This window comes from Panthera onca, chromosome F1 (genome assembly GCF_046562875.1).
Source record: "Panthera onca isolate mPanOnc1 chromosome F1, mPanOnc1 haplotype 2, whole genome shotgun sequence".
Lineage (NCBI taxonomy): Eukaryota > Metazoa > Chordata > Mammalia > Carnivora > Felidae > Panthera > Panthera onca.
In genome coordinates, this window is record NC_138355.1 from 45327993 (window position 1) to 45352948 (window position 24956).

The 24956-nt window shown below is 53.0% G+C and overlaps 1 protein-coding gene across 16 annotated transcripts in view; it reads right to left on the reverse strand.

The window, feature by feature from the left end:
• The window catches only part of PLEKHA6 (pleckstrin homology domain containing A6), a 143818-nt gene that overhangs the window by 88614 nt on the left and 30248 nt on the right, over positions 1 to 24956 (reverse strand). Inside the window, exon 1 of one of the 16 annotated variants that reach the window (XM_060644207.3) lies at positions 24794 to 24896. The exons of the other annotated variants lie outside the window; for them this stretch is intronic. Within the exon in view, the coding sequence (XP_060500190.1) occupies positions 24794 to 24855 (62 nt within the window). The 5' untranslated portion in view covers positions 24856 to 24896. Of the gene's footprint in view, positions 1 to 24793; positions 24897 to 24956 lie in introns of those variants that run through there. 16 annotated transcript variants of the gene reach the window in all.

The following is a 24956-nucleotide window of genomic DNA, read 5'->3' on the forward strand; positions in this document are numbered from 1 at the left end:
TCAAGGAGTTTGTGCTCAGGCCCTTTCCTGAGGGAGGCCCACCTCTGCACGTAGGTTGGGAGCTGTCCTGGGGACTGTCTCCTCTTTGTTCCGCCCCAGCCTGACATTTACAAAGCATTTTCACTTGTGCACCCAGGATCTCATTGTATCTACATGGCACCCCTACAAGGCAGGATGGAGCCTACAAGCGTCCACTTGAAAGATGGGGATGTTGAAGCCCAGAAGGACGAAGTGACCTATCCCAGGGCCCCCAGCTGGTTACCAGCCAGGTCATCAACAGAATTCAGGTCCCCTGGGTCCCAGGGAGAGTGGCTTCTGCCCCCACCATGCGGACTAGGATCCTTAAGAGCTAGATGGGTTCTAAGTGACCACCTACTTCTCAACCTCAGTCACTGTCACTGGACCTTAAGGAAGAAAGAGGCTGAGGCCAAAATAGACGGCCTTAGAAAGTGCGGGTGTAACTGGAAACTCGGAACAAGTTTATCCTTGTACTCCTGGCACATGGCAGGCACTCGATGCATATTTGTTAAATGAATGAACAACTTACTGAAGAGGCCAGGAGCTAGTTGACGGTAATGGCCATTCGATCGCATACTTTGTGTCGGGCACGGTTCTAAACGCGGCTCGTGCTGCCTTCACAACCACCTTCTGAGATGGCGGCTACCCTCTCCCTTCCACAGAGGAGACAAAATGAGGTGAGCCACCCGGAGTGGGGGCACCCGGGAGGAACCTGGGCAGACTGACTCCAGAGCTGTGCTGCCGAGCACCCCAGCCAAGTACAGGTCGGTCACATGCTCCCGCCGTCCACGGTCTTCACTCACTTCTCATTACTAGCGTACCGAGTGAGTGTTCTGATGAGTGCTGAGTGACAACTGAAGTCACGCTTCTGCCCTGGGCCCCAGGGTCCGCGTGAGTCACCCCCGGCTGTAATGCGGTGTAATAAAAATCCAGCCGGGGGGGAGGGGCCGGAGGCCGTGTTTCAGCTGGTCCAGGACCTCGTGGGGCCTGTCCAGTGTCCACACCCCAGAGTCCTGCCGCTGTCCCTGGGCCTGTCCCCCTAAAGGGCGGCTCTCCTCTCTGACCTGATCACCAGACACACCCGGTAAGAGCCAGGGCTGTGGATTACGAGGGGCAGAGGATGGAAGGAAATTTCTAGCATCTCAACCGAGCTGAAGTAGAGGGCAGGGTTAAGGAGGGTAGAACAGTGTTTGTCACTGGGACAAAGACACGCTGAAAAGATTTATAAATAGAATAAAGAGAGGGGCCTCAGTGAATAACCCCTTTATGAGGCGGGATGGAAAGGACAGGGCTGGGCTCCACCAGCTCTGGCTAATTTCCGTGCCTTGTCAGAAAGAGACTGATCCTTAGACAGGAAAGTCTCATCACCAACTGGACAGGGCCAGGGCCAAAGAAAGAGAATGTAGAAAGAATCACCTCTAAGGCTGGGCTTCTCTGACAAAATCGGAACTGAACTGGGAGGGATAAGACACAGAAGAGGTGATTTGGAGCAAGGGAGACTATTCCAGAAGTCGCAAAAGCTGAAGGTTTTGTGCCGAAAGGCACCGAATTGGAAGTTGGTTCTGATCTCAGTGCTTCTATATGGCCCGACAGCTTACTAAACTCTCTGTGGACTTCAGCTTCTCTGTTTTCTGAAAGAAGGCTAAGTGTCACCTGTATGTGTCCTTGTCCCTTGGCAGAGAGAACGTGTGAAGGCAAAGGAGACCAGAGACCAGATGTCGCTTGGAGTTATCTAGAGGACAGGAGATGCGGAAAGGCAGGATCTGACCAGACGTCTCAGCAGCGGACTGGCAGGAGCCACGGGCGGGCTCTGTTTCCGCTGCCCCAATTGCTGGCAGAAAGGAACAACTAGTTTGATTATCTCAGAGCCCCTGGGAGGTAAAGAAGACATGCCTTGTCCATCTTGGGTAGGTAATGTCTCTGCCCAGTTATGTGTGAGAGAGACCCCATCTCTGGGGTCAGCCCACAGACGCTGACTGGTGGGAAGAAATGTTCCCTGTGATTTAAGCAACACAGAGAAATGCAAACCGGGTATAGAGGACTGGCAGAGAGAGGATCCCCTGGCACAGGGTGGCCAACTGTCCCAGTTTGCCCAGCACCGAGGGGGTTCTCAAATGCAGGACTTCCTGTGCTAAAACAGAGACAGACTGGTCACCTTCCAGAAGGACTCACACGTGAACCAAGCCTCTCTGGTTTGGCGGAGCACCCGTGGGCGTTACGTGAAATCTTCATGCTCAGAAATATCGAAAGCTCAGGTCTCAGGGTTGGTTGGGAGGCTGAGGGCCCAGATGCCCATCCCGGTGAGGCCTTGGCTCGCATGTTACTGTAGGCATACTCGCTGGGCCTTGATTCTTCTGGAAGATCTGGATACGTTTACCCTCCTAGATAGAGGACAAAATACTGGTAGAGACAAACTAAAGTTGCCCGGAACCCTGAGAAAGGTTCCTGTTGGTGACTTCTTAGAGGAGCCTCTGAGTCAACCCAGGAGGAGGCCAGGGAGCAGAACTCTGCCCCCTGGCTGTCCCTAGAGGTCACTTAGTCCTACAAAGATCTCAGCGGTTGGGGTGAAGAAGGGGTCAAAGGATGGGCATGGGGAGAAGCAGTAAGGGCCGTTTCCAGGTTACCAATGCGAAGCACAGCTGAGCTGCGACTGACTGATAGGTGGGACTGGGCACAAAAAGGGGCAGTGCCCCCGTTTCTCGCCCTGCCCTGCCCCCTTCCTAATCAGTCCAGCACAATGAGCTGTACTTCCCCTGGCCTGAATCCACTTAATTTTCTCCTAAGCTGCTTTGTGGGGCAGGCGGCTGAGCACGCGACATGTCCAGTCCTGCTGTAGCCGACTTTCTCTACGGATGAGGGCAGGCTTTGGTTCCGTGCCCCTTCTGCCAGCTGAAACAGAGCCCAGGCTCACACCGGGCCCCTGAGTTCGCGGAGCCCAGAGGGCAGGAATGGACATTCAGCGCCTCTGTCCCTAAACGGCCGTCTGCCCCGTTCAAGGGCCAGGCAGAAGAGACAGGGCTTGAGATGTCAGGATCGAGAAAGTTTCTCCCTCCCGGCTCTGCCGATTCACAGCCATTTCTTGTTCTTTTTAAAAAAAATTTTTTTTCAAGACTTTATTTTTTAAAGTAATCTCTACACCCCACATGGGGCTCGAACCCATGACCCTGAGATCAAGAGTCACATGCTCCACCCACCGAGCCAGCCAGACGTCCCCACAGCCACTTTAATTCAGCAAATGTTTTATCAGTGCCCACTGTGTGCAAAGTTCTGGGAAAGAGACTGAGGTGGTTGAGACCCAGACTCAGAACCCAAGGAGGGACAGGAGGGCACAAGGAGTGGAGATCTACAGATAGGTCCCAGCTTATACTCTGAGGCCTCCATGTGTGGCCCCAGGCACCCCGTCCAAGTGAGCGCACGCAGAGACGTGGAGATAAAAGGGAAAGGAAAGAAGCCCAAACCCTGGTTAACTGACGCGGTGCTCCGTGGGATAGATGATCAAGCTTCGCTTCCATTTACAACACATTTCTGACAAACGACTTTTGCTGATCGAGCCCTAAGTCCAACCCGTAGATCAAGCTAGAGAATTTGTAGGGTCTAAGGAGGGTGCCTGGGTGGCTCAGTCAGTTGAGCGTCTGACTTTGGCTCAGGTCATGATCTCATGGTCTGTGAGTTCAAGCCCCGCGCCGGGCTCTGTGCTGACAGCTCGGAGCCTGGAGCCTGCTTCGGATTCTGTGTCTCCCTCTCTCTCTGCCTCTACCCCGCTCATGTGCTCTCTCTCTCTCTCTCTCTCTCTCTGTCAAAAATAAATAAACATTAGAAAAAAAAATTTAAAGGGTCTAAGGAGAAATGTAATCAACCCCCCTTTCCTTTTCCTGGACTGGTTGGTTCATTCATTGATTCATTCCTTGATTCCTTGATTCATTCATTCATTAATCCATTCACTCATTCAGTTCACATTCCACGAGTGCCTTCTGCGTGCCAGCAAAGAGCTTGGCACTGGGACTCAGGGAGAAAGCTCAATCTGACCTCACTCGGCGTCCACTGCCCCCATCGTCCCCATTCTGGCTGTATGATCTAAATGTGCGCCCTTGAACTCTGCTCGCTGCCCCAACCCTGGGACCCCATTCTCAGGCCGGACTGATCCAGGCAGAAGCCCGCTCTGTACAGCCGCCTCTGTAGTGTGAAACTACGGGCAAAGCAGCCACTTGGGTTTCTGCCTCTCCCCAGTCTCTCCCCTCCCCTTCTCCTCTGCCTGGGATGGAAACTCTGTCACTCTGGGCTCACATGCTTGAGTCACAAGGCTGAGCGCCCAGCAAAAGAAGTAGTTCAAGGATATAACAGGCAGGAGGCCAGTGAAACAGAAATATAGCATTTCATTTTGCTCATTATGTGGCGGGTGTTCCTTTTTTGATGCCTAAGAAAGAAGCGCCAGGGCTTACTGTGCGCCCAGCCCTCCTACTTCTCCTTCCCACCTGGAATGGAGGCCTCACTCCCTATGTATCCTCGGCAGTGTTCCTTTCTGTATTCCGCTCAGGGCCCACGAAATGGGGTCTTAGTGTCTGCATCGCCCAGCACGTGGAGAGTTACGGGAACCAGCCGGCGATAAGGAGCTAATGCAGAGCAAATGAGCTTGGTGTCTACCAGCCGCCCTCTAGGAGCCCCCTCTAGGAGCCCCCCCCCTCTGGAGCCCTTCCTGGCCTGGAGTCTCTGGCCCACTTAGGCCAGGGAGCGTGCTGGGGGCCCCCGTGGTTGATTGGCGCCTCGCAAGGAGGCTTCTCCTCTGGCCAGGCAGGTCGTTGGGTCTCATTGTCTAACTGCAGATTTCCATCTCTGATCTGCATGGGCAGAGAGAAAGTCCAGGCCTCCGAAAGGGAAAAATACAAGAGCGAGTCTAAGCCAAACCCCGCGTCCTCCTACTCCCTCCCGCTTGCTCCCATTCCTGAGGAAAGGGCAGGGCAGGTGTTAGACGGCCAGGGTGGCGGGGTATCCTTTCCCATTTTAGGCACGTCTTCTGACCCTCTGTGCTTCTGAGAGCAAGTTCCTGACTTCGGGTACAACCTCATCATCCTTGAAATTCAGGCTCGAGCCCAGGCCACTTTGAGATGCCCGGCCGGGGTGAATGAGAAAGAAACCGCTGCTCGGACCTCCTTCTTGCTGGATCCCGGAACAAGCCGCGCACAATCCCAGCCCTGTGATAACCGGTCAGCTTCCCTCTGCCGCCGCTCTGTCCTGGGTCGTGTCTGCAGAGCCTCACGGTCGCAGACTGGATCGCTATGGGACTGTGCTCTCTGTCCGCATCATCTCACTTAATTCATAACAACCCTGTAAGGTAGGTGGAGCCACTGATGCGGAGAGAAGTTAGCTAACTTGCCCAAGGCCAAGCAATTAGGGAGTGGTAGATCGAAATCCGCACTCAAACAAGCTGACCTCAAAGCCTCCCTCGTACCCTCTCGTGTATGCGTGTGTGTGCGTGTGTGCTTTACGAACTATAAAGTAGTATACAATTACGAAGGGTTATTATTAGATCACTGGTAGTAGTATGAGCCAGGGGTGGGTATAAGGGATAGTCAGGGAAGATTTGTGTCTGACCATTAATCTGATTAACTATGGCTGAACTGTATTTCAGAGCTAATTGGAAATGTTAGAGTGTCTTGCGTTCTGACTCTGTCCGTCGGCGCAAAGACTTGAAATTTGGCTGAATAGAGATGCAGAGGACTCTTTCCAGGACTCCCAACCTGGTATTTACGGGATGCCGGTCTTAGCAACCCACAGAGAGGCCGGAATGGGTGCCACCATGTTGCCGTGTGGTCTCGCCTTCCACGGCAACACCTCTCAGAGAAGGAGCCCCCTTCCCAAAGTAAGGGATCACTTATTGTGGGAGCACAGAGCAACGTCTAATTAGAGAGAGTCATTAACGGGCAATTAGCCTGTAATGAATGAATGGATATCTAGGCAATGATCATCAAGGCTGGGAGCATCACAAAAGGAGAGACGCCCAGACATTGTGTGTCTCCTGATAGATGTACACCCCGCAACCAAGGGATTCTTGCACACCCCCCCCCCCCAACAAGTGAATGAGAGGAACCTGGATTTGATTCAACACTAAACGTAACTACACATACAAGAAATACGGGGACAGCGGAGTACGTTAAATGACATGATATTGATGCGATCGGCCAAATCCAGACGGTGAAACTCTACAGGACAAACCACCCAGTTTCTTTAGCAAAGCCTGGCAAGAGAGAAGGAAAGAGCAAAAGAATATAATTGAGAGTGACTTAAAAATCTGTAACAACCAATCACAATTTCTATGGACTTATTTGGAGCCAAATTAAAGAAAAGAGGAAAAACACGTACATGATTAATCAGAAAACTATGAATACCAACTAGGTATTTTATCACATTACGGAATTGTTATTTCTGTTTAGGTGCGATAATGATATATCTCTTTAAGAGTCCCGATCTTTTTGCTATGCCGTGTGTTAACTGTCTTGAAGTTAAATAAATAAATTTTTAAACAATAAAGAAATAAAACAAAACAAAAAGAGTCTCTACCTTTACAGATGAAATGATAAGCTGAGTAGGATTTACGTAAAATAATCAGAAGGTTAGAAGGAACTGGAGGGATGTCTGATACGAGATGGGCCGTGAGCTGAGTGAAGAAACACTGGAGCTTGGGTACTTGGAGATTATTGTACACTATTGAATACATTACACCTCATCTTCTACGGCCAGATCCTTGGACAGGGGTAGGGCCATTACTACGGAGAAGAAAGCAACCCTCTCGAGGTTCTACCACAAGGTAGGGGAGGAGCCACACTCAATCTTCAGAGGCAAAATTCAGCACTTCCCCTCCTCCCCAGACCACCTTGGGCCGGACCTGAAAACTAGGAGTTTTTCCAATCCCATATTGAATTCAGCCTCCCACTACCCTGGGGTCTGGAAAAGAAATAGCATCTCTACAAAGCAGCGTCTGTGACGGCTGGGGCAAATGCCTTCTTGCCTTTCTGCCCCCAGGAGATGCCAGAGTAGAGAAGGGGAGGAGGGGAGAAGGAAGAAGGTATGGGAAGGAAGGCCCCAGAAGAGCCAAGCACCCAAGCCGGTGCTGAAGCCCAGCCCAGCCCAGCCCAGGGGCCCAGGCTGCAGCCAACCCCGCCTTAGGCAAACAGCTACCTCCTACGATGGTCCTTCCCTTAGCACTTCCTGGTGCTTCTGATCACAGGGCTCAAGGGGAGAGAGAGAAGATGGAGGGGGAAAGGGAGGGAGAATTCAGAAAGGAGAGGGAGAGAAGGTACCGGGTGCCTGGAGAAGTCCTCGGGAAGGGCAGAAGGACAAGGGGAGAGCACCAGACCTGGCACATTCCAGGGCTCAAATCTGCCGAGGAAATAACTGAGTCAGAGAAAGATTAGAGAGAAGGAGAAAGAAAGAAGGAGAAAGCAGCAGTAGGGATTGAGGGAGAAAAGATGGAGCAGGGAAGGTTCCAGAGGCCCCCAGGAACATATAATCCGGGTCACCAGTCACCCAACCACCCACCCCTGCTCCCACAGTCCCGCACCTCCAGTGACCCCAGGCACTGTGTTCCCCGCCCAGTGTTCCCAGGGGGAGTTCCCAGCCCTTCCCAGCCCAGGACGGGTGTGTGGGAGGCAGCTCCCGGACTCACCACATGGCCCAGAAGGTCCCTTTCCTACCTGCTAGCTGCCTGCTCCTGGAAGAGATACAGTGGACTGATCCACCTGCCTCCTGAGGGCGGAGTGCCAGAAGGGAGGCTCCACCTCAGACCGAGGGGCCAATCAAGGGAGCCGGAGGAGCCGGCCCGGAGCCCTTTGGGGGCACACCGCTGGAGGGGACCCAGGGTTCACTAAGTATTCATCCAAGGTGCCTGTTCCATATTCATGCCCATGCTGGGCGGTCACGAGGTGACCGCCTCCCACCTCCTCACTCTCACTGACCTTCAGGGGCCACAAGGCCCAAGGTTACCTGGGTGTCAACCCACACCAAAGCCAGGGGGCAAGCAGGCATCGATGGGGGGCGGGGGGGGTGGTGGCGGTGAACACTGACCCTTCAGGCACAGAGGCAGTGGCCCCACAAAACCCTCACTGACGCTCTGGGGCCCTCCCACTAATCCTGGGGCAGCCCTGACTCTGAAACTCAGATCCGGGCTCTGCCACTTGCTGGCCGCACCACCCAAGGCAAGCCATTGCACACCGCCGAGCGTCAGTCCCCGAGCTGCTGCGACCATCCTCTCTCTTAGCCTGCACCTCCAGAGCGTGGGGAGCATGCACGGAAGAAGTGCTCCGGGCTCCCGGAGGAAGCGCCGCTCCATAAACGCAAGGTATCATTCCCATAAAGGAGAGTTCCTGCCACACCTAGGAAGGAGGAGGCAGGTTTCTGCCAGGCTCTGCAAGCCAGCCCCAGTAAGGATAAGGCAGAGGACCAACCGGTCCCCCTGCCCGGGAGAGCCGAGGCGCCCCCAGCTCCATCAGAGGGAAGTGGGACAGGCTGGCCAGGAGGAGGAGGAGTGAGGAAGAAGAGGAAAGAAGGGACAGGGCGGGGAGGCGTGATCGGGGCCTAGGATTTGTACCTGTGGGATGACTGGGGTTTCTCTCCCCATCCAGGGCTTGGCCCAACTCAGAGGAGCACGGAAGTCCCACCACATGGCTCCTTCTCCTTCACTCCCACAGGGAGGCAGCTGTGGGCTAGCGGGGCTTCTCGGCCTCTCCTGTGAGTCATAACATTAATAATAATCCCCAAGAGGAGCCCGGGTGGCTCAGTGGCGTAAGTGTCCGACTTCAGCCCAGGTCATGATCTCACAGTTCGTGAGTTCGAGCCCCGTATCAGGCTCGCTGCTGTCAGCCTGGAGATCCTCTGTCCCCCCCACCTTGCCCCTCCCTTGCTTGCACACACACACTCTCGAAAATAAACATTAAAAAAAAAAAAATAATCTCTGACATTTGCAGAGCTTTTCACACACGTTGACTATTTTTCACTGTGCCTTCACAGAACCCAAAGAAGCCTTATGTTACTGGTCTGGGTCCTCAGCCGACAAACAATTGGGGCTCAGCAGATAGTGCGTGAGCTGAAGTTATACATCTTATGGAAGTGCCAATGTCCAGACAGGAGCCTGTTTCTGAGGCCCAGAGACTGCCTCTCTCCCTGCCGGGCAGCCCAGGGCTTGACCCTCAAGGGTGTGGTGAAAGTAACGCAACCGGCTGGTCCTACAGGGAGGGGCCTCCTTGGCCCTATTCTCCTGTCACTCGGGGACCAAGAGTTAGGGACCCACCTCCAGACTGGGCAAGTTCAGGGGCCTCAGAGGTCAAAGGCGGATTGTTCTGTTGGCAAGCCCAGGGTTTCACTGGCAATGAACTCCCTTAAAAACTTAAGTGATGTCCACTCGTCTTGCTCTTTTTTTTATAATTTTTTAAAAATCTTTATTTATTTTGAGAGAGAGAGACAGAGTGTGAGCAGGGGAGGAGCAGAGAGAGAGGGAGACGCAGAATCCGAAGCAGGCTCCAGGCCCCGAGCCGTCAGCACAGAGCCCGATGCGGGGCTCGAACCCATGAACCGTGAGATAATGACCTGAGCCCAAGTCGGCCGCTTCACCGGCTGAGCTGCCCAGGCGCCCCTCATCTTGCTCTTGATAGACAAAGAGTTCTCAGCCAGCCTGTTAAAAACTGTAAGGTCCCTCTGAGCTTTTGAGTTCTGACAAGGTCCAGTCTGGAGCCACTTCTCTCTGGGTCTGAGACACAAAAGACCTAAAAGTGATAGGATGCTGACTGGCAGGGGAAGGAAGAGAATTCAGAACCTTCCCTGGAAGCATGCGGGGAAGCAGGCAGAATGGACTAGACATGCTGCACCCCGGGGACCCTGAAAAAGCTCCCCCCAAGCAAGCCTGCTCCCAGACAGGAGACCAGGACAAACAGCGAGGCTAACACAAACCCCCAGCTCAGAGGGCGGAGTCAGGTGGGGCAGGCCACAAGGTGGGTGGGAACAAAACTCCCTTTCATCCTGCTCAGTGAACTCTTCCAACTCTGTGCCGAGAAAAGGCGCGACTCAAAGACCCTGACCACCCGAAGAACTTCTGTAATTATCTATGAAACACACTGACACTCCTCATAAGATCACCGCCGGAGGCCGACTCTGGACTCGGTCTTGATGAGACCACCTACCTAGGAATCAGACAGAGACACCCCCCCCCGGACTCCTTCCTTCCCCTTGGCCTCTCAAGGGTTAACCTACGGCCCACCCCCAGCCCCCATTCCCAGCCAGGCCAGGAAAACAGGATGGCTGGGGCAGCTGGTAGGGGGGTGTTTAGCTTGGCCTCTGCCCAGCATGCAGACAACTCCCCTCAATGTACAGACACCCAGGCTGGGCCCCTTGAACGGAGTCCTTCCCTTCCTCCCCGACCCGAGAAAGGCTCTAGAGAAGGCCTCTCTTGGCAAGAGGGGGTGGGGGAAGGCTATTTTTCAGGATTAGGGGACAGTCTGGAGGACGAGCCCGTCTCTCAAGTGCATCTTTGAAGCTTCAGTAGGCAGCTACACCCTTCTCTGCTCTCTGCCAGAGCGACTGGGGATCACAGCTCCAGGGACGGCAGTGCCAGGGATATGGTGCCAGTTTCGACGAGGGAAGACAAAAGTGACCTTGAGAGAAAGCTGATAGACAAGGAGCCATGTCATTCCCTCCTCCCCCTTTTCTATCTGGGCAGTAAGGGCTGAGCCCCCAGGGAGAATGGAAGGGCCATCTATTCTGAGCATGTAATGGGGGTAATGGGGCCAATATGACATCTGTACCTTCCTTCAATCCTCCCTCGACCCGCACCATGGCCACCGTTCTACCACAGTCCTCTGTCACCTGGCCTCAGCTAAGAGGTACCTCTAAGGTGTTCCAGGGCAAAAGCCCTCACATATGGGGATGATTCAATGTAAACTTCTCTAGTGTCAGGCAGGGCTTTCTAAGGGGTCCTGCCACCTAATCCCTCATCTGGTCCCCTATGCCCTACCCATAATGCTTCTGCCTCCAGTCACCAACTCAACTCTATCCCTGAAGATTTACCCTAGGTCTTGGATTCCCAACCTCACCTCCTGAGCCCCTGAAATAGCTCTGAGTATGTCATCAGAAACCCCCATTACCTGCAACAACATGGATGGAACGAGAGTGAATTATGCTAAGCGAAATAAGTCAGAGAAAGACAAATCTCACATGACTTCACTCATATATGGAATTGAAGAAACAAAACAGATGAACATAAGGGAAGGGAAGCAAAAATAAGATAAAAACAGAGAGGGAGACAAACCATAAGAGACTCTTAAATACGGAGAACTAACTGAGGGTCGCTGGAGGGCTGTTGGGTGGGGGGATGGGCTAAATGGGGGATGGGCATTAAGGAGGACACTTGTTGAGATGAGCGCTGTGTATTATAGGTAAGGGATGAATCACTGAATCTATTCCTGAAATCATTATTACAGTACATGTTAACTAACTTGGATTCAAATGGAAAAAAATGAATACTCATTAAAAAAAAAAAAAAGAAAGCCCCATAACCAATCAATCTTCCCTGTCCATGATATAGTCTAAATTAAACATGAGTATACATGAGTAGAGCTTAAACATGACCCAGCGACCTGCCTGAACCATGTTATCCCCAGTCCCACTGCCCTGGAGATGAACGTGTGCTCCTGAATTTGTCTCCCTGCTCTCTCCAGATGCGGATTCTACCATGCCCTGACTCACGGGCCTTCATCGTATCTCCATGCCTACGGGATAGAGGATACACTTCCTAGCTCAAAATACAAGGCCTTCTACAATCCATCCCCAGTGTATTAGTCCAACAGGATCTACTACCACCCTACAACCAAAAGCGTAGATTTTTAAAAAAATGTTTATTTATTTCTCTTAGAGAGTGTGAGTGGGGGAGGGGCAGAGAGCGAGAGGGAGAGGGAGGATCTGAAGCAGGCTCTTCGCTGCTGGTGCAAAGCCCGACACGGGGCCTGAACTCACATAACCGTGGGGTCACGCACGGAGCCGAAGCTGGACGCTCAACCAACCGAGTCACCCGGGTGCCCCTAAAAGCACAGATTTGGGTGGCTCAGTTGGTTAAGCATCCGACTCTCGATTTCGGCTCAGGTCGTGATCTCATGTTTTGTGAGTTCGAGCCACACATCAGGTTTCTCACTGACAGCGTGGAGTCTGCTTGGGATTCTCTCTCTCTCTCTCTCTCTCTCTCTCTTTCTCCCTCTCACTCTGCACATTCTCTCTCAATCTCTCCCTCTCTCTCAAAAATAAATAAATAAACTTTAAAAAAAACCCATAGATTTTCTGTTAAGTGTTCTGAGTCATTGATGCCAGAGGAATTCAGTGGAAAGAGAGGTCATTTCCGGCTAGGGCCATCAGGCCAGACCCCAAGGAAGGGGCACGTGTGCGCGTGCACGTGCGTGTGTTAGAAAGTGTTTTCGCAGAAATCACCAGCGGACCAGCTTACACGTAGCTCTACTTTCTTCCCTCTACTTCTCCCCACCGTGGGCTTGTCAGCATGAAGGACATACATTTGCAAACCCTCATGGGTGCACGAAATGCTTTTCTGCGCTTGAAGATTTGTGGGACTCCAGGCGTCCAGGAACAGAATCAGACTGGACCAGAATCACAAAAGCTAGCAACGGTCTGAGAGGAGCCCCTGCTGATGCTGGACCAGAGAGATGAAGAGAGTGGGGTCTGGAGAGGCTTCCTCCATGGCTCCTGGCAGGCGGTTTGCTGGGGTGGATTCCATTTCACCTCCCCTGAGTATGCTGCTCTCCCAAATGACCAGCGCTAGGAGGAAAGAATTCTAAGAAGCTCACGTCTTTCTGGACTCCCAGACTTTTCAGTTTGGATCTTTGGAGGGAAGGGTGTGAGAAGAGTTAAGGAAAAAAAAAAATCCAACCCCCTCTGCCTTCTGTGATTCTGGTCACTCCATGTTCTATATCAGTAGCCAGGCAGGGGAGTGGAAGAGAGGCCTGGCCTTGGAATGAAGGGACAGAGGACCAGACCAGACTAACGGACGCCGAGACTAGCCAGCTCTCCCTTCCCAGGCAGCATCTCGAGCCAGAGAATGATGAGGCCAGAGCCAAAGCGGTAAGAGGGAAGGGCATCAGGAAAGGAAAGACATAAATTACTGCTGTCCCTAGCTCTACCACGAAACCCCCTTCCCAGTGCCGTAGTCTCCTCTCCAGGCCATATCATAACTCATCCGGTGGAAGGCTCCCACTGCACACTCATCCTGAACAGGGTCCTTGCGTGTGGTGAGACCGAGAGAGACCCCCAAATGGAATCAGAGCGGAGAGGTGAGGGGAGCAAGCGAGAATGAGGATGAGGAAAAAGAAAGAGAATGAATGAATGGGTCCTTGTTGGGATTAATTTTCAAGGAGCAAACAACAGCAATTAATGGGGGAAGATGGGCTCCCCGGGCCTGGCTGTGGTTAAGGGAGGCCACCTGGGTGACTGGGTCCTGGCCGTCTGCAGGGCGATTAGAAAGAAGGTGAGAGGCTGCCCGCTGGAGGACAGTCCACGGGAAAGGGCTGTGAGCGTGCTCCACAGGGAGGGAAGGATGTAATCTGGAAGCGTGTACCAGAGTGATTACGCGTTGTGTCGGTGAACAATGCACACACCCAGAGACCTAGCGGGGCAGCTCCATCAACCGTCACTGGCCAGAAAGCCATCCCGAATGTATAGTGTTTGCCAAACCCTTGAGAACAAGAAGTCATACCACGATGGGTAATGTGGAGTATGTGCCCGCTCTACACCGAGCACAGGATATTCTACAGGTCTTCCTTCCGTCCAAATGACAAACAACTATTGTCCACCCCGTTTTACAGGTGATGAAACTGAGCTTCCAAGAGGTTAAGGGTCCAGGAGAGAAGATTTGCCCTAAGTTCCCAAGGACCTAGGTTTCCATCGCAGCTCTACAACTTAAAACAAAAAAATTTTTTTAATGTTTATTTATTTTTGAGAGAGACGGAGACAGAGCTTGAGCAGGGGAGGGGCAGAGAGAGAGAGACACACACACAGAATCCAAAGCAGGCTCCAGGCTCTGAGCTGTCAGCACAGAGCCCGACGCGGGGCTCGAACCCACGGACCGTGAGATCATGACCTGAGCCCAAGTTGGACGCTCAACCTCCTGAGCCACCCAGGTGCCCCACGGCTCTACAACTTTTTAACCATGAGACCCAACGATGTCACCTTGGACACACCACATAACATCTCCCCACCGCACCTTCATCATCTGCAAAACAAGGATACTACCACGTCCTTCCCAGCTTGCTGTAAAAATTAAGATAATTTATAAGTATAAGCTCCTAGCCAGTGCCGGTAAGTGCGCACACTGAGTGTTCAGTAAATGTTTGTCCTCCTCCCCGCCCCCTGCCTTCCAATAAGATAATCGAGTCATCCATTCAACAGACAGTGGAGTGTCCGATGTGTGAAAAGGGGGAAGGAAAGAGAATTTATGGAGGTCCCTTTTCATGCCAGTCGCTAGGTCTTGAGGGTAGGTGTGGAGATGAACAAGGACAGAGTGCCTGCCTTCAAGCAGGAGTTTACAACCTAGCAAGCCAAGCCCATAAGTAACTTAGTGCCAGGATGTGCTGAGAGCTGTGTGAGACAGCGCGACCAAAGACTAGAAAGGGGGAGGGAGGCCAGATGCAGGAAGAGAGCTAGGACTTCTGTGGGGGCCTCAGGAAGGTTCTGAGAAGAGGTCACATGGCTTCCGTGCCTCGGGAAGGGCTGGATTTGGAATGGAAATGAAGGGGTGGGGTTTCTTGCCGCCTCTCCAGAGGCAGCCACGCAGGGGATTCATGAGAGACCAGTAGTTTTCTTTCCAGGGCGGGAGGAACAAAGGTGATGCAAATTCTCTGCTGATCCTCTCCTGAGAGGTGGAGTCTGTTCCTTCCCAGGGCATCAGGGCAGGTCTGCGGCTCTCGGTTGGACCCACAGAATGTAACAGAAGTGGGGTTGTGTGAATTCTGAGGTTTGGGCATAAGAAACCCCAAGGGGTGCCTGGCTGGCTCAGTCAGTGGAGCATATGTGATTTTCGATCTCGGGGTTGTGAGTTCGAGCCACACGTTAGGCGTACAGAGTACTTTAAGAAAAGAGTTTCTGGGGCGCCTGGGTGGCTCAGTCGGTTGGGGTTGAGCGGCAGACTCTTGATTTCGTCTCAGGTCATGATCTCATGATTCCTGAGATGGGAACTGACAGCACGGAACCTGCTTGAGATTCTCTCTCTCTCTCTCTCTCTCTCTCTCTCTCTCCCTCTGTCCCACCCCTGCTCATGCTCTCTCTCTCTCAAAATAAATAAACTTTAATATAAATAAAGAAGGGGCACCTGGGTGGCTCAGTCGGCTGAGCGTCCGACTTCGGCTCAGGTCATGATCTCACGGTTTGTGAGTTTGAGCCTCGCATCAGGCTCTGTGCTGACAGCTCAGAGCCTGGAGCCTGCTTCAAATTCTATGTCTCCCTCTCTCTCTGCTCCTCCCCTGCTCACGCTCGGTCTCTCTCTCCTTCAAAAATAAATAAAAACATTAAAAAAAATTTTTTTTAAATATAAATAAAGAAAACAAAAGAAAGAAGGTTGAAAAGAAAAAAAAAAAAGCCTGAAGCTTCCACGTGGATCTCTTGGAATACTTTCCCGGGACACTCACCCTCTTGGAACCAGCTGCCACGTCCCCAAGGCAAGTCCAGGCCACGGGAAGAGGCTACATGTAGGTGCTCTGTTAACAGCCCCAGACACACACACACACACACACACACACACACACACACACACACACACGCCTTCCATGGAGTCTGGCCTCATGGCCTCAGCCAGAAAGTGACCTCTCCCTCTCCTGAATTCCCCTGGCACCAATGACAGCCGGGTAAGAAGCCACCTTGCCTGTCTGGCCCAGTCCAGCCTTCAGATGACTACAAGGGCAGGAGACACCCAGGCAAGCCCCCGCTGAGCCCGGTAACCCAGAGAACCCTGAGAGGTAACAATATATTACTGCTCTAAGCCACTACATTTTGGGGAGATCGATAGCGAACCAGAGGACAAGGCCTCTATTTCACTAACTTGGGCTGTTACTGGGCAAGTTGGAGCCAGGGTCACACTAGAGATGGGTGAGACAGAGGCGCGGAGGAACTGTACTTTGGGCCAAGGAAGGGAGGGAACCAGTTGAACATCCCCTGCCTGCCCCCCCCAGACTCCAGCTTCCTCCCCACCTCAGCTCTTCTCAGCACTGTGCCAGATCTATATGACTCATAATTCACTTCACCCCGCTGGGAAATAGCTGGGGGGAAAAAAATCAGTAACATATAAAGATGTTCATAGCACAGCTATTCATAAGAGCAACAAATTGGAAACAACCCAAATTCCCAGTAATAAGAGCACTCCAGTAATGAAGAAACCTGACGGAATTATTTATAGCTATTTAAAATGACAAATGTATGGGCCATTGGCATACCTGGAAGTATCTGTGTAAAATAATGTTATACACAAAACAACGCGTGACACAGGACGATGGCCACACGCTAACTCCAACTGTGAAATACAGAGACAAGGAAGGGCCAGTGGAATAAGGCATACGTTTTAGCGTTCACTTACACCCTTCTCGAAAAAGCAGGTGTGACTTTCCAAAAAGACACCAATTCAACCTCACAAATCCTAAAAACGGGGTCACGACTGCATGGGAATTAGGAGGCGACATTTTGAAGATAGGGACATGCTCTCTGTCACCCAGGGACAAAACCCCAGGTTGAGGGGAGGCCCCTGGATGTGACAGGGGTGGAGTGAGCAGGGCTGCGGCATCTCCTCAGCAGGGTAGCTGAATGTTAGGAAACAAACCCTCGTGTTTGCTGACTCAGTGCAAGGAGAAGGACTCACACAAAAGCCACCCATTATCCCATAATTATTGTCTCTCTCGTGCCTGCAATTAACGGCTGTCTGAGAGGCGGCTGCTGGGGTAAATAAATGTTCACCCGCATTAGAGTCAATCAGCCAGCTGAAGCGCCAATTAACGAGCCCACTGCAGAGACACTTGGGGACCCAGCGGCGACTGTGGGGAGGAAGGGGACAGGACGAGATAACACAGATCTTGGACACACTCCTACCGCAGAAGCAGGGAAGGGATACTTACAGCAACATCCTGAGCCCCGGGGTAGAAGCCAGTCTTGCCCCAGATGAGCCAGCTGGGTAAGCAGGTGCTCCGACCCCCCAGTGCCAAGTCAGGGGGGGTCTGCGTGCATTCGTGTGTCTGTGAGCAAAGGTTCCTGGGAGCTGCTGCAGCTCCCACATGGGGCAGCCCTGGGCCTGTGGGGGGTGGGGGTGGGGTGTGAGGGGAAAGAGCTGCAAGAGAAGGCTCAGAGGTGCCGTCACCTCCTGAGTGACAGAGGAGGACAGAAACGCGGGGCACAGAGAGGAAGCGGGCAGGGAGCCATCTTGACTGACTTAGGCTGAAACTGACTTACGCTGGCCTTTGGCTGGCTATTCTCCTTACACCGCAAGCTCAGAAACACAGGAAAGAAGCTCACATCAGAGTTTGGTGTCCAACCAAAAGATGATCCTTTTGTCCCGAGAAGGGCAGGAGAGCACGTGGCTGACAGCAGCCACCCCACGTCCTCTCCCAGGGATTTGGGGAAGACAGGAGTGCCCTGTAGTCCTGCATGGCATGCCCAGTGCCCGACCGCTGTGCTACACCAGCCAGCCAGGCCCTTTCTCCATGGACCTTAGCCAGCAGACCTCAGGCTTGGGGACCAGAGCCCCCAGAAGATGCCTACCAGGCATCAGGGAGCCTCTGAGGTCAGAGGGGAGGAGCATGCATGTCAGAGGTAATCTGGCCCAGCGGTTCTCAATCCTGCCTTCACACCAGAATTACCCAGAGAGCTTTTATTATTTTTTTTATTTTTAGTGTTTATTTATTTTTGAGAGAGAGCGAGCACGCATGAGCGGGGCAGAGGCAGAAAGAGAGAGGGAGACACAGAATCCGAAGCAAGCTCCAGGCTCCGAGCTGTCAGCACAGAGCCCGACACGGGGCTCGAACTCACAAGCCACAAGATCATGACCTGAGCCAAAGTCGGGCGCTTAACTGACTCAGCCAAACAGGCGCCCCTATTTTTTTTTTTTAATGTTCATTTATTTTTGAGAAAGAGAGAGAGAGAGTGCAAGCAGAGGAGGGGCAGAGAGAAAGGGAGACACAGAATCTGAAACAGGCTCCAGGCTCTGAGCTGTCAGCATAGAGCCCGACGTGGGGCTCGAACTCACAAACTGCGAGATGGTGACCTGAGTTGGACACTTAACTGACTGAACCACCCGGGCGCCCCACCCAGAGAGCTTTTAAAATACTAATGCCTGGCACATAGACCATAGACCAAGACCATGACACCATAGACCAACTTGATGAGGTGGAGGCCCAGGCACAGGCAAGGAATGAATCTCTGATGGTGTGCCACAGAGGTCTGTTGCGATCCTTTTGTGTTCCACGTGTTCATCCACGGTTGGCACAAAGCCTCAGAAGGCGAGGCTACCAGATTTGCTACTGACAAAGCCAGGCTGGGCGGCTAACGCACCTACGGCAGAATCAGCATTCCATATACCGGAATAAGGGCCTCACGTCAACAAAACGATATAGCTCGTAAATGTAAAACCCCACATGTCACATCAACAAGATTCTAACTGTACATACAAGCCCCAGGTTTTGAAGTATGCTCAAGAGCATGTTACTAAGAAAATGGGGGAAGTGCACAATCTATGTTTTCCTAAAGTGCATGAGTGTTTTAGAAAAACCGTATTATTGGCATGCCAAGAGGCAGACAGAGAACACAGACTATCTTAGAAATAGTTTTATGTCTGTCCCTAGGAGCCTGGTCAGTAGGACTCATTGTGAGATCTTGGAAGACAGGATTCTTCCCCCCGTGACCCTCCTTCCTACCCCAGGCTGAGTAATGCAGGGCAGTACTTTGCAAATTTCAATGTACGTATGAGTCACCCGGGAGATCCTGCCAAACGCAGATTTTTATTCAGTAGGTTGGAAGTGAGGCCTGAGATTCCACATTTTTAACAAACTCTCAGATGATGTCGACGCTGCTGGTTCACGAAGAGCAAAGATTTGGAGGGTCTCAGAGGTTTGCCTTGAAACCAGGCCTTCTGGATATGCCTGGGGCACCTGCGTCCCTTGCCCTGTAGGCCTGGGAAGTGTCAGAGCTGGATCTGGAGGTAAGGAAGGCCCCGACCGTACATGCTCAGCGCACTTGATAAGCAAGTGCATCGGGATGAACGGAGAAGAGTAAAAGTGACCCAGTGAGAGAGAAAAGACTTCCCGCTAACTCACACATCACATCATTTATGTAGGAGAGAGGAGGTCTAAACAGCTGTCCGCGGGAAAATAACCTGAGGATTCCAGCACAGTGAGCTCAATTTAAACAGCAGTGACTCACAAACTTAGTCTGAGGTCATAGAAATAGATTGTCAAGGGGCGCCTGGGTGGCTCAGTCGGCTAAGCGTCTGACTTCGGCTCAGGTCACGATCTCGCGGTCCGTGAGTTCGAGCCCTGCGTCGGGCTCTGTGCTGACAGCCTGGAGCCTGTTTCGGATTCTGTGTGTCTCCCTCTCTCTGACCCTCCCCCGTTCATGCTCTGTCTGTCTCTGTCTCAAAAATAAATAAACGTTAAAAAAAAAAAAGAAATAGATTGTCAAGTAGGGGGCATCGGAGTCCTGTTGAATAGACCCTATCTGGAGTATTGTGTTCAATTCTAGACAGTTTATTTTAAGAGAATGAAAGCTACCATGTGCCAAGTGACTTCCAGTTGCCAGGCCCTGTTCTAAGCTTTGTACATGTGATAATTGGCTTAATCCTCTCAACAACCCTATGAGGTAAGTGCCATCACTATTCTTATTTTACAGGTGCATAAAACTAAGGCTCAGAGAGGTTAGGATTACAACCAGGGTCACACAGCTGGCGAGCGTGAAGTCAAGTGCAGGCCGAGGCAGAGGACCCCAGAGCCTAGGTTTTTCCTACTGTGTCCTAATGTCTCTCCACGCTTGCCTGACTCTTGAAACCAAAGGATCGAGACAAGTTTACCAAAGGGTAGAAGACCAACTTGAGATCGGCATTAAGGAAGGCTACACGTTGGAGCCGTCTACCAGGGCCCAAGGCTGCTTCACACGGGAGTGCTCCTAGTCACTGGGGAATACAGTGATCATGCGTCTGGGAAGGTGACTGCTATCTGGGAGGGGGGCTGGACCAAATGAAAGGTTGCTTCCAAAGCTGAGACTCCGGGTCGCTCTCCTGTCTGGGTCTCCCAGTCTAGAAAAAACAGACTCTGACACCCGAGTACAGTGTTTATAATGAGCTACATTTAGCCTGGACCTGCCCACAGATTCTGGCGCATGTGACGGAGAGAAAAATGACAGCAATGCCCAGACTACAACCTGCCCGGGATGGCTGAGAAATTGAGCCAAAGGCAGGCTTGTGGGAAATATGCAAATGAGCTTCTGCGGCCATCCCCTTCCCCTGACTTGTCATCCGGCAAGGTTCTTGCGGGAGTGATGAACTCCTCTAAGCTGGCTGAAAAGAGCTTGCTCCTTCTCGAAGAAATATGAAAAATACACAGTCATCCTCAAAAAGAATGAAAGAGGCTCAGCACTGCCTAACCCAAACTAAACTGTGGGCCAGCACCTTATCTGCATCATCTGAGCGCCCCAGCACGAGGGACAAAGCCATGCGTCCAAGGAGAAACGCAGAGAAGGATGCAAAAGGTGACATCAAACTCTACCTACAAATCCTTCGGCCGATGGCTGGGAGACAGCGATCCCGGCTCTGAGCCGGAAAGTGGGGAGATCTGAGGTCTCAGCCCACCCAAAGCTTTGGGCTGAGAGCAGCTTCGCATCTTACCGCCTTGCAAGTTGCCGCATCCCCAAGCATACTGCCCGGGGAAGGTGGGGGAAGGTACGATCAAGTACCTGCTGGTTCACGGCAGTGTGCTAATCGCCGTGGGGAGACACAAATTTATCAGAGGGAAGGACATATGTGAATGACAACATTTCAGAACCACTTCTCTTTCCAACTGGCTGTTTCAACCAATAAAAGACACTTTAAAAATACATATAACTTAATAAGTGTAAGTGTTGATAACTTGGCCTTGGTCCCGACAACACCAGATTTGGAAGACGCCGGGCCCAACCGAGATGCTTCCCGTTCAGATCCAACAAAGTCTTTTCTGGGGTCTGGGCGCTCTCTGTGTCGCTGTGGCTCACCTGCTGGGCCTCCAGAACAGCTGGCCGGAGGCGGCCCATCGAAAGGCACACACTCTCCATCTGTTCCCCCAGAGCTCTTGGTCTCTCCTTCGTCTTCCTGCTTTCGTCCCATGGGGGATCTGCCGCCCCGAGGCAGGTCTGCGGGGTCTCCCTGTTTATCCCCCCACCAAAGCCTGTATGCGCTCTGCCCGTGGTCCAGCCTCACCCACAGTACAAGTCCTACAGAGCCAGTGGTCCCACAAAGTGAGCCCCGTGATAAGGATACCGGGGCCGGGTGGAAACATTCGGGAGCAGCAGACAGGGGAAAAGAAAGGAACGGGTCAAGCCCACTTTGCAGGCTGCTGCTGGAGGGTTAGGTTGGGCCTGAATGAGGACAGAGGGTTTCTGGACTCAGACAAGGCCTGTGCCACAAAAGGAAGCCATGTATGACTGCTGGAGGAACTGGCCCCGTTAGGTAACAACCCCCCACCTCCCTTCGGCTGTGTGTGGAGGAGGGAGTGGTAAGGACCGGCACTCTCTCCTTCCCCCTCCAGCCCAGCTCAGCCTCCAAGCCTCTGCCTCAGCAGTTTGGTGGCTTGCTTTCTGCATGATCTGAAGGGCCCCTTGGTCAGACCAGGAGCGGCCAACGGTCCCTCCCTATATGCACACGAACATACTAATAACACATGCACACCACCCCCCACCCCACTGCCCCAGGTAGTGGCAGCCCCCCCTCCCCCCCCCACCTCTCCCAGGACACAGGGTCCGGGCCCCTAGGGAGAGGAGGCCAGCCGGGCGGTCCTGAGCTGCCACGAATGAGCCATGACTGTTGGGGGGGGGGGGGGCGCCACGACAAAATGGAGCCAAAAGAATAATCACAAGCTACCCCTCCCCCCATCTCCATGATCTCACTGCTAATGTATTTGCATTCAAACTTGGGTCACACCAGGGGTCAGGAGAGGGCTCCGGCAGGAAATGTGGAAACGGCCACAGATTCTAATTCTGATTCTCCCCCCACCGTTCAATGTGGTCTTGAGTAAGTGGCCATTGGCTCAGAACTGCAGGTTCTTCGCAAAAAGAGGGCACCAAAAGTCACCCTGGACCAGCTAGAAGGAATATGGTATATAGCTTGTCGGGTACGTGCAGAACGTGCGGGCACAGCGACAAGGGGGACCCTATAGGCTACTCTTACAGCTTCACAGTGTGAATCAGTTTATCTTTAGGCAAGGCACAGTCTCCCCGCATGATCCCAAGCCACTGACTCTCCTTACTGGGAACCCATCTCCCCAGCCTCCGTTCACCCAGCCTCGGACAGAAACTTCCATCCCACTCGAGTTCCGGCAGAATTCCTGGTCACCCACCCACCGGCCTGGCCTGACCCGTTACAAAGGCACCAAGAGCCTGAGATCGGGAGCCTGGACAAGATACCTCTGACCGTTCTCGTTTTTACCGTTGGAAGTGTTGACATTCAAATCAGTGGGTGCTGAAGAAATTAAAGGCCAGCCCAGAGAGACAGGCCAAGCTCGAGGCGCCCCCTGCCCCATCGCCTCTAGAGCCGCAGGCCCTGTGCCACCGGCCCCACCACGCTACCCCGCAGCCCCCTCTTGGCCACCTGGTGCGTTGGGCAGCTTTCTGTGCAGTGGAGTGAAGTGTGGAAGCTGGAAAGGGAATACACCCGAACGGAAAGGAAGTGCCTCTCTGCTATAAATGCCTGGCCCGCGCTTCTGTTTGCAAAGGGCAAAGTCTGCGGTGGGAAGGGACTGAACTGCACCCATCTTCTAAGCCCCTACACATGGAAGAACCAAGTTCTGAGGGACTGAGAGGCTAAATTCTCACAGCAGGGTTGAGAACAGAACCGAGCAGTATGGATTCTGCCCCCTGCTCCTGATTCTTATTGCGGGCCTTATCTTGGATTGATCACAGTAAATATTTATGGGGGGGGGCGCGGGTAGGATTCTGCCTGAGTATTCCAGAGCCCCTCGTGCCCTCCCCTCTCTGGCCACTCCCAGCCTCAGCCGCCTGGTGCTAAGCTCTCCTTCAGCAGAACCTACTCTGCGGTCAGGTCCGCGCTTGGCAGGCCTCCTGCTGACTATCATTTCTGTGGCGGCACAGGAGGTAGACAATTAAAAGCTGGCTTCTCAGGGGACTGGCTTAAGTCTTTCCTGTCAGAAAATCTGAGGACTTTAGGCATGGCCCCAGGACCCCGACACGGAATCTTTCCTCACAGCCCTACCCAGCCCAGCTCAGTAACCAGAAAAGTTCCTTGTTCAGCCAGGCCTCCCTCCCCGCCGCCCGCCGCCCTCCCAGACTTACCCCCTCGCAAATGCTGAGGGAGCACCCAGGCTGCTTCAGACTCAGTCTCATCTTTCGACAGCCCTCCTCAGTCACCCAGCCGCTCCCATCCCTGTGACAACGGACCAGACGCACGGAGTTCTGAGCTCGGCTCCGGGCCCTCAGTTTCCTCGAGGCGGCTGCGACAGATCCTTTTGGGCATTGAGATCCCAACGGGCAGAACTGAGATCCCAATTTCTCCCCAAGAAGAACCCTCCAGCTCCTGTCACCGCAGCGGGATCAGCACACACAGGGGTGCCTCACGCACCTGAGCCACAGAGACCCCGGGTCAAGCCTTGGCTCTGTGACCCTGGGCAAATCGCATGTGCAGCAACCGCTGATCTGTGAGCTTGGGCAAGCCACGTGATCCCTGAGCTTCAGTTACCTCTGGAGCTGTGAGGATCCAACCAGAAGGTGAGAGGAGCCCGAGGCCCCACGCACACCTGAGGGAGCGTGTTTCTCAGCGCTTGTCACGCTGAAGGCAGTGGGTGACCCGCCGGTGGGCGTGAAATCAACCTGAGAAGCCAAAGCTTTTTTTTTTTAACAAAACAGGCCAGACTAAACGAAAATCTAACAGGAAGCTGGTGTGCACCACACAGAGTCAGGGTAACACAGACGTGTCGGCCGGTTCTGTGGGAGAAGGTATTTCTACTGGTCGCAGTCACAATTTCCAATTAGGCCTTACTTTGAAAACTTTCTTGCAGACGGTCCCACTTACAAAAACTTGCTTCCAGCCCTCAGCAGATTGGGATGGTAAACTCTTGAGGGTGAAAGTCACGTCTCTAGGTCCTCAAGGATTCCAACCCTCCCGCCCCCATCCCCTGCCGCAGGGGCCCCAGATACAAGCCCTTGGTGGCTGGAAAGCATTCACGGAATAGAAAATCAGCACGGAAGGAGAGCGGGAAGCCGCCATTGACGGAGACAGCCACTGTCCCAAACAATGTCCCTGGAGGTCTGTGTTAGCACCTCCATTTTACAGATGAGGAAACTAGAGCTCAAAGAGGTGACGTCGTCCAGGAGGGGGGGGACCAGGATTGAGATCGGGGTTTGGCTGGTCCATGGCCTCCCCTCTGGATCTCACTGCCTGGGAGATGCTGCCCGGCCCTATCGTATCTTCCCAATGTCCTGCATTGGCCAAGAGGATTCATCCCACAAAACACACACACTCACACACGCACGCATCCTGCACGGCAGGAAACAACACATCCTTTCCTACCTGCCTTTCTCGGGCTTTCCCAATCCCATGAGGGAAACTGGAGAGGGCTGTGCTGGGGGCATCAGGGATTTGTCTTCGTCTTGGTCCCGCCCTTGTCCTTCTCTGCCTCTTTGAGGCCGATTCCCCCCAGCTCCCCTCCCCCTCCCCCAATACCAGCTAACTG